The sequence below is a fragment of the Desmodus rotundus genome, chromosome 5 (genome assembly GCF_022682495.2).
Source record: "Desmodus rotundus isolate HL8 chromosome 5, HLdesRot8A.1, whole genome shotgun sequence".
NCBI classification, from domain to species: Eukaryota; Metazoa; Chordata; class Mammalia; order Chiroptera; family Phyllostomidae; genus Desmodus; species Desmodus rotundus.
Window position 1 is genome coordinate 122,804,198 of NC_071391.1, and position 17,426 is coordinate 122,821,623.

General features: G+C 38.1%; 1 protein-coding gene across 1 annotated transcript in view; it reads right to left on the reverse strand.

The window, feature by feature from the left end:
* Positions 1 to 17,426, reverse strand: part of THADA (THADA armadillo repeat containing) — a 282,735-nt gene that overhangs the window by 216,684 nt on the left and 48,625 nt on the right. Inside the window, exon 23 of the mRNA XM_053924401.2 lies at positions 1,524 to 1,656. Coding sequence (XP_053780376.1) covers positions 1,524 to 1,656 — 133 coding nt within the window. The remainder of the gene's footprint in view (positions 1 to 1,523; positions 1,657 to 17,426) is intronic.

Here is a 17,426-nt window from a genome sequence, read left to right on the forward strand (position 1 = left end):
GTTGGCCAAAAAGTTATTTTTTTCCCATAAGATGGCTCTAGTAGCATTAAGTTTCTCTAATTTCATTGGAAACAATTCTGTTAGACTGTATTGTGACAGCTGTCCTATCAGCATGCATTAAAAACAAAAAACAAAAACTGCCCTGGCTGGTGTGGCTCGGTGGATTGAGCGCTGGCCTGAGAACCAAAGGGTTGACAGTTTGATTCCCAGTCAGGGCACATGCCTGGGTGGCGGGCCAGTCCCCAGTTGGGGCGTGTGTGAGAGGCAACCAATCAATGTTTCTCTCACACATCAATTTCTCTCTCTCTCCTCTTCCCATCTCTAAAAACAAATAAATAAAAATTTCAAAAAAGAAATATAAAAAACCCATCAAAATTGGTGAGTTTTTGCACGGCCATTTTAATACTGAAGATGGAAGAAAATAGCATTTTCAGCATATTATGCTTTATTATTTCAAAAAAGGTAAAAGTGCAACTGAAACAAAAAAAAGATTTGTGCAGTGTATGAAGAAGGTACTGTAACTGACCAAATGTGTCAAAAGTGGTTTGTGAAATTTTGTGCTGGAGATTTTTTGCTGGACGATTCTCAACAGTTGGGTAAACAAGTGGAAGTTGATAGTGATCAAATCGAGACATTAATTGAGAACAGTCAACGTTATACCACACAGGAGGAGATAGCCAACATACTCAAAATATCCAAATCAATAAAGTTGTTGGTGAAAGTGAAAGTGAAATGTCATTTATTTTACAGAAAAAATAATCACACAAACTTTTTGGCCAACCCAATATAACGTTAAATGAAAAAAAGCAAGGGGCAAAGCAATATGTGTCGTATGCTTTTATCTGCGTTAAAATGGAAAACACACGCACAGACTCGTGTGCACACAGCGATCGGAGAGGGGTTTGGAAGTCAGGCTGCCTGGGCTCAAGCCTTAGTTCCACTCTCACTATCGGTGTGGCCTTTGGCAAGTCCCTTAACTTTTCTAAGTTCCAGTTTCTTCATTTATAATATACAGATGATAACAGGACCTATTTTACAGGGCTTGAGGAAGGATTAAATGAGATAATATACGTGAAATAAGTACTTATAAATGTTAGCTGCTATTGGCATTATTTTATACATGGACATTTTGTAGAAGGATTCAAAAGAAACTGCTAACCCTGGTTGTCTATAGAGTCTTAAGGGTCTTGAAATGGGAGGAAGACTATTTTTTTTAATAAAAAAAAAAGCAATGTGCACTTCCTGGAAGTGAGCAGGACTGTGCCACAGAGATGTCTGTCTACTTAATAAGCAGGCAGAAATCTATACCACCCTCTGTTTATTACAAGGTTGACCTCTGAGAGGGTTTGTTCCAAGAACAGATCTGTCACAGGAACATACCGTCCACACATTAAAACCAAGCTACAGATGCTATAGTACTGAAAAGGCAGAGGTGTCTCTTACGCAATGCTCCCCTATATGTCCAGGGGGGTAGAATACGCTAGTATCAAGACCACCAGCTCTGTGGTCCCGTGGACAAGTACCTGTATGTAGAAGGGAATTCCAGCACTGCGCCTCGTAGCACAGAGTTTAGATGAAGGATCACTGCATTTAATTTCCTCTAAAACATTCCGTAACCACTGTTCTGGCAGCTTTTGCAGACTCACATTAGGGCATCTAAAAGGCATATATAAAGCAAACATTTGGAATTATCAGGTACCAAAAGTTAAAAGTACAAACTATTTATCCATATTGACACTGTTAGAAAAGAATACATATCCTTACATTTGGAGGGAGGAAAAGTAAAAAATGTCTCACTTTCTACTTTTCACCTACTTTCCTCTTTATTATGCATCTTAGGATTTGAAGCTATTAAGGATTCTGTTCCTACAAAAGCATATAAAGACTGTATCTTGTCTGCAAAATAAGCTTTCATACCTAGGCTCGTACTCACACTCAAAAGGTTCTGCAGAGATGGTTAACCAAGCTCTTGCAGAGGTTCCATACCACGGCCACACTCCAGAGTGGCAGCAGGGAGAGCGCAACTATATACCTTACGGTGCTTCATGTCCTACATCTACAGACGTCACACATATTCAAAGAAAACACATTTTAAAGTACGTTTGAGTGATCACTTTGATCTCTCCCAAAATGTGGACTATCACAAATAAGCATTTCAACCAGACCCTGCAGAGAATTAATAAAGCACACTATCTAGGAAGAGGCACAAACACTTTGAGGTTACTTGGATATTACCTCAAAGTGAAATCCTGCTGTTATATTAGGTGTTATTCTAGGGTGATTAAGAACATTTAATTTTTTAAAAAACTTTTAAACTTAGGCCCTGCCAGATTGTATGATATTATCCTATAGTGAATTCAGTGGTAGACACAATTATTTTAGGAGGGTCATAATTGGATTTAACTAAAATTAACATATGAAAATAAAAAGATAAAGTCCAAAGGAAAAATATAGCAGTCCCCCTTTACCCAAGGGGACACATCCTAAGGCCCTGGGTGGACACCTGAAACCACGATGCTACTGAACCCCATGCTCACTGTGTATTTCGTATACATACACACCTATAACAAAGTTTAATTTACACATTAGGCACTGTCAGAGGCTAACGACAATAACTAATAATAAAATAGAACAATTGTTAACATGTACTGTAATAAAAGTTATGTGAGTGTGGTCTCGCTCTCCAAACATCTTACGGTATTGTAAACACAGCATGGATGTCCTGGACGGGATGGAATGGGAAGGCATGAAAGTTCATCATGCTACCAAGAATGGTGCACAATTTGAAACATGAATTGTTTATTTCTGGAACTGCCATTTAATATTTTCAAACAGAAGCTGACCATTGGTGACCAAAACCCAGAAAATGAGACTGCAGATAAGAGAGAACTAATGTACTCTGTTTTGTAAATTGAGGAAGACATTCTGCAGAAAGGTAACAGATTTCTATTATGTAGTGAGAATTAGATCTCTTGAAGACAACGTAGGATATTTTTTTCTTTATTCTACTTTAGTGTAAGATAGAGAAGTTCAGTTTCTGACTAACATTCCAAACAGCAACTCACATTTAGCTTGGGTCTTGCATAGCACAAAATACATATATATAAATGCTACTCCAACGGAGGCACTTTAAAAAGTTTGACATGGGCCTAACAAGTATTATTTCAGCCATAAATGCTACAATCAAATCTCCCTAGTTCCAGCAGACTCTCTAATGTTAAAGGTTGCGTTTTAGCACGGCTTAAAATCCATCACCTCATCCTGCTTCTTCCCACTAAACCCCCCTCAGCCACCCAAACTGGCCATCAACAATCTGAATCACAAAATTAAAAGAAATTCAGAGGCATAACAACCAAATGCAAAGTGTGAACCTTGTTTAGATTTCAACTTAAACAAAACATATGTAAAATGATATTTTCAAATAATTGGTAACTATGTACTACATATTATATGACACCAAGAAATTATTTATAGGATGAGCCAATGACACTGTGGACGTGGAAAAAGTATCTGCACTTTTTTACAGTTGCATACTGAAATATGTAGGAGTGAAAACAGCAAACCAAGAATGTACTTTATTCAGCAACCACAATGAAAAGGACAGATGAAGCGAATGTGACAAAATTTTGATAACTATTGAATCGGGATGATAGGTAAAGGCAGTTCATTATATTATTCTGTATATGTGTACATGTGTTTGAAGTCTTTGTTTTATATATGTTTGAATATTTATATAAGCATAAATATATAAATATACAAAATTTGTTTGAAAAGTCTCACCATAAAAATAATCCTCCCGCACTTTATTTATAGGGATTGAAGTTACTTCCCATCATCGGATTTACATCTTTTAAAATTTAAAATAAATGCTTGTGTTTCACGGAATAATGTCTCTAGTTCATTACTAACATCGCCAGCTTGGTATAATCCTCACACAGTCGCCCAATCAACAACTGAAATCCAGATTCCTGAGAGCAGTATAGTGCTAAAGATACAGTTACGGATTACTGCCTTCTTTTGCTCATTCTTCACTGTCTTTTAAATATATTAGGGCTAACTTACTCCACAATGGCTGAGCAAGGAAAAGAGGAGAAACAGAGAATTAAAGCAGAAGTCATTTTTTAAAATAATCTACTCATTCAAAAAAAGGAGGAGACACAGAGGTGAAGTAACTAAAAACTACCTGATCTTTCCCACCACAGGACCACCGGCAGTGGAGGACTGGCTTATAGATAATGCGGCAGACTAAGGTCAAGTCTCCTACAGGAATTCACTACGCAAGGGGGAAGAGCAACTGTAGGAGATGGGGGTTAGTTTCCCATTTCCTCACTCTCCTATCAAGTGCACTAAAATAGCAGTACGACAAATACTAGCTCAGTAATGCTCCTCAACACTGTCACCGAGCTGGCATACAGAGGTTCTAGCAAAACCAAACAATCTGCGAAGGCAGGTCTGGGATCAGAGTAAGCCACCTCACCATGAATCACCATTCCTTCCCTGAACTTACGATGGCTCTTGACTGGTAGCAAATCTTGATCTCATTTTCCATCTTGAAAGGTTGCCTATGACCTGGTCCCAACCCTCCTACTTGAACCTAACCTTCAAAGTTTTCCCAAATTTCTACACAGATCTTCTGTGCTGGTAAGATTGTTTACGTTGCTGGTCCCCATTTCTGCCCCGCCCTCTCTTCATGTTCCCAATTCGGCATTTGCTTATGGTTTCCGCACTTATCCCTATCACACAAATTGCTCAAACTTTCTCCAAATATTACATTTCACAAGGACATTTCCTTTCTTGAAGCTTCTAATGTACTTAGAGCAACTACTGGGCACAAAGCGCACAAGGGGGCAGGTCAGTATAGCGCCATGGAAGGGGCAGAATTTGTGCTGGACCTTGAAGGATTTGTAGGCAGAATGGTGGAAGGTCCTCATACGTGGGGTTAAGGAAGTAGGAGATGAGATGACCGAGGAAATAGCTTAAATAAATGCCTGTGAGGCAATTCCCTAATTTAGATTCTGAGTTATTTAACTATAAACAGTTAACCAGGCTTGTTTATTCCCTGGAGTGTTGCATACCAAGACTAAATGCTCCTCGTTAAATTGGGGAATTTGAAAACAAAGGCCAGAAGAATGTTCAGCAAGGTCAAAGCTGGCAAAGTGCCCTCAACAGAGGCCTCTCTGCCCACTGCCAAGGATCCAGGAACCGCAGGAACTCTGGGAAATGCTCAAAGCACCAACTCCTACCATCTAATCCAGGCCTTCCTGTTCTGCTCTGTAATTCCCCTGGATCATGTCAGCTTCTCTGCAGAATACCTAAATTGTCTGGTTTCCAATTTGGACTCGGCAGCAGACCTTATTTCTGAGTCCCTTGCTTCCTAACTCTCTCTCTCTCCCAGACCCGTTCTGCCCCACCCCCAGCTATACACGAGAATTGGTTTAGTAATAGAATTCCTACCCTTTTTACTAAAATGAAACATGCTATATTTTAGATAAAATCCACTTACCAGTTTTGTTTAAATTAGCATACTGAAAATATATTTGCCCGCCTCTAAGGATAGAAAAATAAACATTTATTAAATGCCTATTATATATAGATACAACACTAGGCTTTTCACACCTAATTTTACCTCACAAACAAATCAGTGAGAAGGTATTATTTTCCCCAACTGACAGATGAGACAATATATCACAGTGTAGGAGGACGGACTATGGAGCCAAGTTACTTAGTTTAGAATACTTGCTCTGCCACCAAATAGCTGTGTGATCCAGGACAAGTTACAAAACCTCTCCATGTCTCACTTTCCTCTTCCATAAAATGGAAACTGTTGGGAGGATTAAATGACTTTATTCTTCTAAAGTGTTTTGGTAAGTTCTTAATAGTTTTTTTAAGATTTTATTTTTTTTAGAGAGGGGAAGAGAGGAAGAAAGAGAGGGACAGAAACATTGATATGTGAGAGAAGCATCAATCGGTTGCCTCTCTCACACCCCCCACTGGGGACATGGCCTGAAATCCAGGAATATGCCCTGACCGGGAATCAAACCAGTGACTTTCAGTTCGCAGACAGGCACTCAATCCACTTAGACACACCAGCCAGGGCTTAGTAGTTGTTTTCTAAAATTATTATCTATTATTATGAGAAAAGCAAGTTTTAAAGAGTTTCAACTGAACTTCTGATAAAGATGGAAAAGTTGGTTTGTATTTTGACAGACCAACCCCCCAACACATATTAATGATAACCAAAATATACAAATAGAACCCCCAAACCAACTGAGCTCAAAAAAAGGAAAAAAAGAGACAATTATCTGGGTAAAACAGAACAGAAATACAAAGCAGCGGGTGTGCTGATCCTGGAGACCTGCAGGGTTACAGCTCTAGAAACGGCAGTGACAGCCAGGAAGTCGGTTCTTATGGGGTAACTTACCTTACTCCTAGGTACTGACAAGTTTCAGCAGCCTCCTCTCCCATGAAAGGATGTTGGAAAAAGGCCACTGCCAGAACTGCCTGGGCCTGCAGCAGGAGGAAAAGCCAAAGACCCAGGGAGACTCTGAACTAGTCTGACTACTGACTTGGGGACCAGACAGATCTGTGATATCCCTAGTATCACTGGAGATGGGAGACCCAAAACACCACTCTCTGATCTAGTTCTTGGATAGACGAATAAGCCTAGAGCAGTAAATGAACAAAAAGGCTTCTTTCTAATCATAGCCAGCAAACCAAAATTCAAAACATGTCAGTTTTATTTACAATCTAAAAAATCAACAATTAGAACACAAACTCACTCTATATGAAACTTATTTTTTTTCAAAATTTTTATTTATTTATTTTTGGAGACAGGAGAAGGAGGGAGAGAAACATCTATGCGCCATTGGTTGCTTTGAACGCCCCCAACCGGGGACCCAACCTGCAACCCAGGCATGTGCCCTGACTGGGAATTGAACCAGTGACCCGTAGTTTCGCAGGCTGGAGCTCAATTCTCAAAGCCACACGGGCCAAGGCAAAACTTAATTTTATGGTACAGCCTGACAAAGACCTTAAAATAACTTTAGAATACTCAAGAGATAAATGAAAGAATACCTTTTATTTAAAAAGAGCAAGAAATTATGAAAAACACGCAGTACTCAAGAACAGGCACATATTAAAATAAAGGTATTGGAAGTACTAGAAATGAATATGTACTTTCAAAAAAACCCACAAAAAGATTAATTCTACAGAATTAACAACTTAGAAGACAATTTTATGGGAAATACACCTAAAATAGTACACAGAAAGACAAAAATACAAAATATATGTATGTGTGAATAAGTCTGCCTCCCAGAGACCCACATGATGAAAAGAAATTCTAAAGGACATACTTCAGGAAAGTTAAGTAAATTCACAGCAGTCTCAATGGGGTGTCTACCAGACATCTCAAACTTAAAATGCCCCAAACTGAACTCCTGGTCTTTCTCTGAAAACCTACTCTGCCCACAGTCTTCACAATCCTGGTCTAGGAATAATACATCTTAGGTAAAAATTCTTGGAGTTATCCCTTCTCTCAAATACCAAATCTGTCAACATATCTTGTTGGTTACACCTTCAAATTACATCCAGATTCAGATCACTTTTTCCTATCTCCACCACTCTCCAAGTCATCACCATCTCTCTCTTGCACTACAGTGCTACTGGAACCTCCTAACTGTGGTCTTTCTGCTTTTACTCTTCTCAACACAGACGCCAAAATAATCTTTTCAAAAGGCCAGATCATGAGGCCTCTGTTCACAAACCCTCCAATGGCTCCCCATTTCACTCAGAGTGAAAGTCCAAGCCCTAAGTCTTACCCTATCTAGTCCTCACTGCCTCTCTGATCTCATCTTCCACAACTCTTTCCCTTACTTACTCTACTGCAGTCACAAATGCTTTACTTGCTGTTCCTTAAATACCCAGTCCGTGCCTCCTGACTTTTGCACCTAACCTTCTCTCTGACTGGAATGCTCTTCCTCCAGATACACAACTGTTGATTATAGTGCTCATTATACTTACGAGTATGTTCAAATCTTTCATGCTAATTTTTTTAAATTGAGTTAAAAAAGGGAGAGAGAGAGAACTTAAAATAATTTGCCCAAGATTATACAGCTAATAAGTGATGGAGGGAGAATTAAAACATAGATTGACAACAAAGTCCTTGCTTAACAAAAAGGCATTACTCTAAGGTGCCTGCCCCAAATGCTCAGTTACACATTTGGCTTGATCTGCCTCATGATACAGATATTATCAACCTTCTATTATTTCCATCAGTGGATTCCATCCATTCATTTGGAAAAAAAGATTTATTAAGTACCTAGTAGTTGCTCGGCACTATGCTATGCCCTAGGAAGGGAACAGTAAAAAAAATATTTCAAATTATACATAATTCAGAAGGCATGTTTTTACAGCTTTTGAATGTATTACTAAATATAGTGTTTTAAAGAAAAAACCTTCTTAATCATATTTTGTTAGTTATATTTCAGATTGATTTCAATCCCTGATATCTACCATCAGGATGGGGATTAGAGCAGTTTTTGTATGAACTGGGTGCCCTGGATGGAAAGCTAGCTGGAGAATTAAAATATCCTAAGAAAACCCACTCAGCCAGAAACCTACTTGTAACTGACTTGAGGTGAACTGTGTTTCATTCACTTTGGAGGTATTCCAGCTTCCTTGGACAACTGGGGACATTTATTACTGTCAATAAACTTTTTCCTTACATTAACCAAATGACTCACCACTGGCCTAAAGAAATTATTTCGCCTGAAAACAAAAAGCAACTAACATATTTTAAACATGAAGTACATTTAAAGCCAAAATATGAAACAAAATTCTCAGAAAATTATCAAGACTCACTTGCCAGGAAACTAGTTATGTGTAACCTCCACTTCATTTCCCAAATAATTAATTACCAAGCTGTTATCACTAAAGGCTTTTAGCACAAGAAGGAAGAAAATCTTTTCCTTTTCCCATAAACAGACTTTCATTTTATCAAGTTTAAGAGCAACTCCCAATGAAATCCATTGAAATAAGTAAGTTATTTGGTCAAGAAAAATAAATATCAATAAAAACAAAGCTCTTTATATACTGAATGATTGTTAATAAACTTTTACCTTATCATGATCCCTTTATTTCTCTTTCCTTGTTTTTCCTTGCTAATTGTTAAAATAATTCTAAATAACAAATTAAAAAATGAGTCTGCTTTGCGACAAAACCAGAATGTGTCCCTAACTTTGATATAAAGTAAATGATTTGTGTTTACTCAAGCTCAAGATCACCAGTTATCGCCATCGTCATCTCAACGAAAACAGCTATAAACAGTAATTTCACAAATACCAAACTCTTAGCCTGGCTATTCAGAATAACACACTTACAGTCCCAAACCACTGTATATCACACATCAGAGTACGCGACTCACAGGCAACCAAGGGGGGACAGTACTGCTCTGATACACAAGACAAACACGCGAGAGTTTTATTCCTTCATATCGATGAAAACAGAGGAAACTGAAACACATGTACATTTAAAAAAATTAAAAGGAGTGAGGATTTCAGGGAAAGTAGACAAAAGGTAATCTGACAATTTTAGAATCACCTCCAAACTGCTACCATATTAATGTTGTTATAAGGAGTTCCATTTTCCTTACTCACCCAAGCCCAATGTTTTTCAAAGCAAAGCTTTACCTGCTATAACATTAGAAAAGAAAAGTCAGACTACTGACTTTCAGCTGGAGTGGGGCGGGGGCAATCCCTTTTACTTGGAGCAGCATACCCTTTAGGTTTAAAGGAGAGAATTATCCACAATGTAAAAAGAGGTGTTTGCTTCACAAGTTACATGCTTTAAATACTCCACACAAGGCTGGTCTATAAGGTTCCAAGGACAGGCAGGAAAAGAGGATGGGGATAAAAACAGCATGGAGAGATACAGCACACCATCTGAGAACAGAAACTTTACCTCCATTTATTTTACACATCCCTACAGTTCCTCAATTGTCCTACCCAGCTCTTCTCCCCTCTTCTAGCGACTCTGTCACACACATATATGTACTTTATTTGTTGATAACCTGAAAGCTACTTACTGGAGTCCATACATATTAATGTTTATACAATTACCAAGGTATCTTTTCTTTTTATATCCGTCTGATTGGAGACTCTCAGAAAAAAACAAACAAAAAAAATTCTAGGGAGTAAAAAATCCAAATTCCTTATCCTGGTTCACCTACATATTTGGACACCCTTACTCAACTTCATCTTATACCATTCTGTTCTTTAAATACACCAAGGGCTTTGGCAATAGCTGAACGCACTGCTTGGAAAGCTCTTCCCTCAGAAGGCTGATGCTTCTTGTCATTCAAGCTTTGGCTTACTTCAGTGTAAGAGGAAAGTGAGACTTTTACTAACCACTAAACTTTATAACTCAAAACACATACTGCTGTCTGACAGTTTCCTATTATTTTCTAGATGTCCTTTAACATATAAACTCCATGATACACGGAACACACTATGTCATACCCACCTCCCTACTCCTAGTACCTAGAACAGGGCCTGGAGCCCAATGGGGAGCTCAACTATTATCTGTTGAATAAATGGACAACCGATATAACTTACCAACTCCGTTAAGTGTGCCATTCAAAACAAACAAACAAAAAATAACAGGTTGACAAAGAAAGAAGGTACAGTGACTAGAAAGCAAAGGATAAAAAAAAGTTTGTCCAGTGACAAAAAGTGCTACCATTAGAGCCCACAGGTGACTCAGCTCCTTAGCTTCCTTAAACAGATACATACACATTCAGAATCTCTACACACCACGGTAATTGCACTTATAAGAAGATGTTTTCTACTAAAATTCCCCAAGTAGCCTATCTAAGTAGCCTAAATGCTACCCCAAGATTCAAGAACAAAACCAAGTACAGGGTTCAAAACCCAGGATAGGGCTCAGGTTCCAGTGAAGTGTTACATAACTGAGGTGTGTACAGTTGTCAACATGGGGCAGAAACTGTTTGAAATGACCAATGTTTCTAAATGTTAACAAATACAACATTTAATCCAAGGTTATAATCTTTTCCCTTCTTTCTTAAGGATCTTTGGGAGACCTCCTCCAGGCTCATGGCTTCAAGTATTTCCTCTCAAATAAATGCCTCAAACCAACTGTCCCTGTCCACCTGGAACAGAGGGGTTTCCCACAATGCTGGGTTTTCAGTGTGAAAAAGCTGGGGGAATCCCAGGTTATCCTATGTCTAACACTAATCCCTCTCTCAGCCTCCTGACCTGCATTTCCAACTACCCGCTATCTCTCTGGGCAGCCTCCTCAACATGTCTAAAGTATTACCCTGCTTCCCATGAGGTCCTTCTACTCTTGCCTTGCTTGTTTTTGTTAATGGCATTAATTATTCTTCCCATGACCTGGGACAGACAGTTCAGTAATTAGAACTTTTTCTTGGTCTTTCATTCTGCCTTGTAAATTATCTAATTTATTTTTTAATCCCCCAAATTAAAACCCTAGACTGGAAGTTCCTCTAAGAGCCATGTTTTACCAATATTTTATCTTCTATAATGCCTACCTATCACAAATTCTTATATAAAAGTGGTGATAATAAACTTTTGTTGAACTGCTAATCTCTGAAGCAGTGTGAAGTACCAAAAAAATCTTTGGATGACAGTGCTGGGTCTGTCACCAACTAGTTATGTGGCTGTGGACAAACCACTTGACTTCTCAGTGCTTAATACTGAAAAGACTGTTAGTAAAATGCTTTGAAATTCAATGAGATATTGTTACCTGGGTTCCTAGCACAGATAAAGAAAGCAATGACCTAAATTCTGTAAGTACTCAAAGCTCCTGATGAGAATGTCCCCCAAACAGCTCACCATGGCCCCACACCTTTGTTCTAGCCTTAAGACTTTGTTCAGATCTTCCTTCAAATGACTTTCTTAGGTCCACAGAGTTAAGTTTCAAATACAGACCTTACTAATTATCTTTAGGTTCACAGCAACTCTGGCCTACCACACCATTCTCTCAGTGGCCAAATAGGGTGTTTCTTGTGCTGTACCTGGCACACAGTAGGTGTTGAAGAAATATTTTGTTGAGTTATTAAATAAGGACCAACTAGCAGGGTGCCAGTTGCTGCACACACATTTGCTGTGCCTTCACTTAGGCAAATAATTGCAAAACCAGGTGCAGAGAAGGAGGGCTGGAACTTTAAGGCTTTGCAATGGTGAAGTCACTGTACCTGTGAAAACACAATAGCCTACCTAGAGTTCTGACAGGTCAATGAACTTTCTGTTTATACCCCGGCACGGAAAGATTACTTTATAAGGAAGTGGTTTCCAAACTCCAGTTGCTGGTGTTTATGATAATGAAGGAATTCAGAGGCAGAAATGGAATCACACAAGGTTCCCAGGAACAATGCGGAAAACCTCTAGTTGTTTGTTTTGGTTCCTCATCACACAATCCAGGGGTCAGTGAGGAAAAGGGAAAGGTTCCTGAGTGAGGCAGTGCTTGGTTCTTTGTGCCAACTCCACGCAGTCACAACCACAGCCTTGGGGAGGTGCCACCCTGTTCCTGTTAGCCAGGGCCTCGCCACTAGAAGAGCAGATGTCCTTTTTGTCTGAAGGCTCTTTTGTTTTATTTCACTCCCTTGTCAAATTAACACAAAATACAAGTGTCTTTAGTCTCTGAGCACATGATAAAAACTAACTTTCTTACAAGGGATTCAATGTTCTTCCTAAACAACTCTCACTAAATGTTATTAATCCAGAAAAGACTACTCCTAAGAGATCAGTTCACCAATTCTAAGGAAAGCTTACTAAACAATGCAGCCAACTTCCCTCAATCTTTCATACGCCAAATCCCCAGACATTCCCAATCAAAAACTAGAATGCAGCCTTGTATAATGAGCAGAATGCGGAGCTTAAGTAGCCCTAAGAGGATGAACCCTTTATTTTATCAGAGGACACAGCAGCCCAGAGGGAATAAATGGCTCTCCCAGTGTCAAAAAAGTTGGTAGACGGAAAGTCAGCTCTAATGTATATCTCAACTCTCTTCTACAATCCGAGTGAGATGTGGTTCTGGGTGGGGTGTGGGAGGAATCAGATCACTCTGCTTTTCCTGTTCATCACAGTCTACAAATAGTAGAAACTAAAGAAAAAAAATTTTTAAAAAAGGTGGAGGGGCAGTGCTGACAAAAAAGAGGCAGGGGTTTTGATGAGCTTTTCTTCCTCCTGTGCTAAGTGCTATGGCCTGAGCCCCCAGTAAAAGTAACGGCAATGAACAGGCCAGGCCCTGGCCGGGGTTCAGGCCTTTGTGCTGTCTTGAGCAGATCGGTAGAACAAATTATTGTTCCATAATCAGATTAGTCCAATTTCTATCCACAGGCTACCTCACTTATAGTGGATAAGTGTTCTAAGATAAGCATAAAACCCACAGACTGAAATCAAATTACATATTCTGTATACCCAACTAATTGGTCATTAGACTATTTTATGCCAATAATCAGGTTTCCTGACTATAAAGTGGTTTTCCAATGGCTTCATCTATCCACCTAAATATGGCAACACAGACCTATTTTTTTGTTGAGTTCTGACTAGTTATATTACTATTGTTAATTGAGAAATGTTATCTTCATTTCCTAAATTCATTCAGTATGATTATTTTTCCTAACTTAAGAGATTTTTCCAATCTCCAATTATTTCATAAGCTAAATTCTCCACTCCATTCATTCTTTAGTCAAGTATTATGTTTATCATTTCAAAGTTCAAGTTCAATATTTCAATTAAAACAAACAGTGACAGAGGAGCTGAAAGGTGTGTGCATACATGTACATTTTAAAGAGAACCCTGAAGCATGGAGAAATTTTAAGCCTGAGAAATAATTTGCCCATTTGAGATATAGTGAGAAAGTTACATATCAACAGTAGTCATCTTAAGCTCCCTTACATCAAATTTTGTTGAGGTTTACTGCAGGCTAAAAGGTTAAACTGGTATCTTGAAGCCTCAGCTACAGGCATAGGCAATAACAACAATGGCCAAAAAACTACACTGAATTTACCTATCACAGAAGGCCATGGGAAAGAGCAAAATATGGTGAATTAAAAAAAGTGATTAGAAGAATGTACTTCTAATATTGTACATTCTGGTCCACTTAATATTTAATATAACCATGCCCTGAGATCAAGGAGAAAAAAAATATTAAAAACTTTGGGACTTACTAACAAAGCAGAGATAGAGGTTATTTACTAAAAACAAGATTCCTTTGTTATTGTGTCTGAATGACGCAGTATTCCTATGAGAACTTTAAAAGTGAGTATTCAAAGTTCCAGAAAGAGTGTAACACCTGACTCAATCAATTATGGAGTGGGCTTAAAGATACAAATTCAGGAGCCACAAGCCAAAGACACAAAACTAGAATGTAAACATTAAGACATCTAGTTCCCCCCAAATCCTTTTCATCCACTATAGAAATGGAAAATTTAAAGACTTTTCTCTATATAAAGAATTAATGTGGTTTCCCAGAGCGAATCACCATTTAGTTACTCTTTATTTAATTATTAATATTACAAATAAGGTTCACAGGACACTCAGAAATAAAAAGTATCTTACTTAAACATATTTACCAAAGGAGATGAAAATAAAGGTTTAGACAAGATGGTATATTCTTTCTTCCTTTTCTTTCCTTTCTCCCTCCTTTCTCTCCCTCTCTCTCTCTCTCATTTGGAGTTGAATGACTTTCCCCCAGATCTCATTCATTACCTTCTATAGCTATTTTGTGCTCAACTGCATATTCTTTAGAGATTTGGTCTTTCAGTCCCCAGTAAGGTAGGGGAAGTTATTTTTTCATTATCATATTTCAATTGTTAGTAAGAAATGAATTTGAATTGTAGTAGCTATAATTAACTGAGGAAAGTTTAAATACATATTTAAATTACTTTTGTCCACCATAATTGTTGACATCCATGAGTCAGCACTAGCATTTTATTTTATGACAAAAAGTGCTAAATGTCAGCTCATGTTTTCAAGCCAACAATTGAAAATGATTATAATTATTGCAATAAATATTTGTGGGTTAAACTACATTTCAATTAGCGCACAACTCAAATATATGAAGAATAAAACAATATCAAGTGTTCACAAACCTCCCTTCTAGATTTAGAACTGTAGTCAGTAATTTATTCCCCACCTAAGCTTTTACTTTATGTCAGTTAGACAAATGAACATTAGATTCCCTGGGTTATCACCTTGGTTTAAGATTCTGTTCATTTTCACTGGAAAAAAAAAAAACAACTGAAAATGCTAAGGTCATAGAGGGAATAAATAAGCAAATATGAATTTCATCAGAAACTTGAATTTAGAATTATGACTTCAATGCACTTAACTACTCCAATCAAATGCTTAGCAAGCAATTATGCATAGGCATAGGCAGGTAATTATGTTTTTTTAAAGAGAATGAATATTTCATCAAATTCTAAATAAAAAGCAACATAGGAGAAAATCAGATTCTAGAAAATTAACTCAGTATATATTATGTGTGTGTGACTGTTGCTTTCAAGAAAATTTCCAGAAAAAAAAGTAGTGTTTCCCATTCCTATTTATTCTTAGATGATTGTTTAATAGTGACTAGTTTAATTAGTTCAATAGTGAACTGTTGCATAAATTGTTTAGCAGTAAAGTCAGTTTACATTTGAAGACATTTTGAATAATCCTATTAAAAACCAATTCAAACAATGTGGCTCATGTTTAACTCTTGGTTATTTACCCATTAAATCTCTGTAAGTGCTTCCTTCCTTAACGCAGCTGTAGTTCAAGAGGTGGCCAGCAGTTGGCCTGCATTTCAGTGGGTTTTCATGAAAGTCCAGATTTCTTTTTGCAAATGTTTTATTGTAAATGTTGTATGCCTAAATAACTTTTCCATAAGGAGCTTATAAAATGCTTTTAAAAGGATTCAAAAGAAACACATTTTATTTTAAAAATAAAAGCCAAACAAAAGAAAGCCACACATACTGCAAAGATGTTCTCTGCAAAACATTGGGTTCAGCAGACCTGAAATGTCTCCAAAGGGATCAAGAACCACTTGGTTTGGAAGCAACAGTTGAGAACTCAAGACAGTTGGCTAAAATCCAGTATTGACAGCCAGGAGGAACGGCTGAGATACCACACACTGGGCCTTGCCTCGTCTCCCCATTCCATGAACTTGAAATGCCTTCATCTGTACCTTTCAACCATATAGTACACCCACCGAAAAGCCTCTGTCCTTGCTCCTCTGTTCTCTTTTCCTTTTACACTCTCCCCTAAAGACAGCAATCCTATTCATTGTGTTTATGGTGACAACTCATGAATCTATATCTCTGTTTCTGTTACACCACCCAAACTAACCCCCTAACTCCAAGTTTTGACTTAAATATTTCCACCAGGATATGCCATCATCTCACACTCATCCAATATAAATTTATTCATTTTTATTAAAGTAATTCCCTCTTTCAGTTTCCTTGTCTTTGCTAATATCAAACCTATCTTTCTGGTCACCAAGAATTAAAGCAAAGGAACAACTGTGGACTCCTTGGTGATTTCCATCATTCATATTCAGGTGGTCCATGTAGCAGACTGAATTTTTCAAAGATGGCTACTATCATATTTCCCATCCCGTATGCATTTCTACAGTATGAGCTTGCCACTTTGCCATCAAATGGCACAGTCTGTTTCTCTCCACTTGAATCTGGACTGGACTTAATACTCACTTATTACTAAAAGAATGTGGCTGAGGCAATGCCATGAGACTTCTGGGGTTAGATCAGAACAGACCATGCAACTTCTGCCCGGCTCTCTTGGAATACTCTCTCTGGGGGATGTAAGCTGCCCTGTGAGAATTTCAACTACCCTAGTAAGAATTTCAACTGCCACACTAAGAGGCCGCATGTAGTCCCAACGAGGCCCAGTCTTCTGGCTATCCCACTAAAGTGCGGTAAATGTGAATAAAGCTGTCTTGGACCCTCCTGACCAGTTTATTTGCCAACTGAATGCCACCAATTGAACTCAGTAAAATCTCTGAGGAGAACCACCCAGCTGAATATTCCTTAATTCCTGAGACATAAAATCATGAAGTATAAAATATGTCCACAGCTTTCCTTCTAAGCATTCAATACGCCACATATGGAGTTGTTACTATGTGGGGCTGAATGTTAACTGAGACGCCACTTCTTTACCTCCACCCCAGAGCCACCATCACAGAGGCAGCTGTCATCAGCTCAAATCTGGAAGTGATGCCAGGTTCTCCTCACTACAATCTGTATACAATGTGTATATACAATCTATATAACCTAAAACGTCTAACCAAAAACTACATTTATACACCAGCACCACAACCAACATCAATGTACTAATGTTTTACATTTGTAGAACGTTTAAGAATGCAAAAGGGTCTTCATAAATATCTAT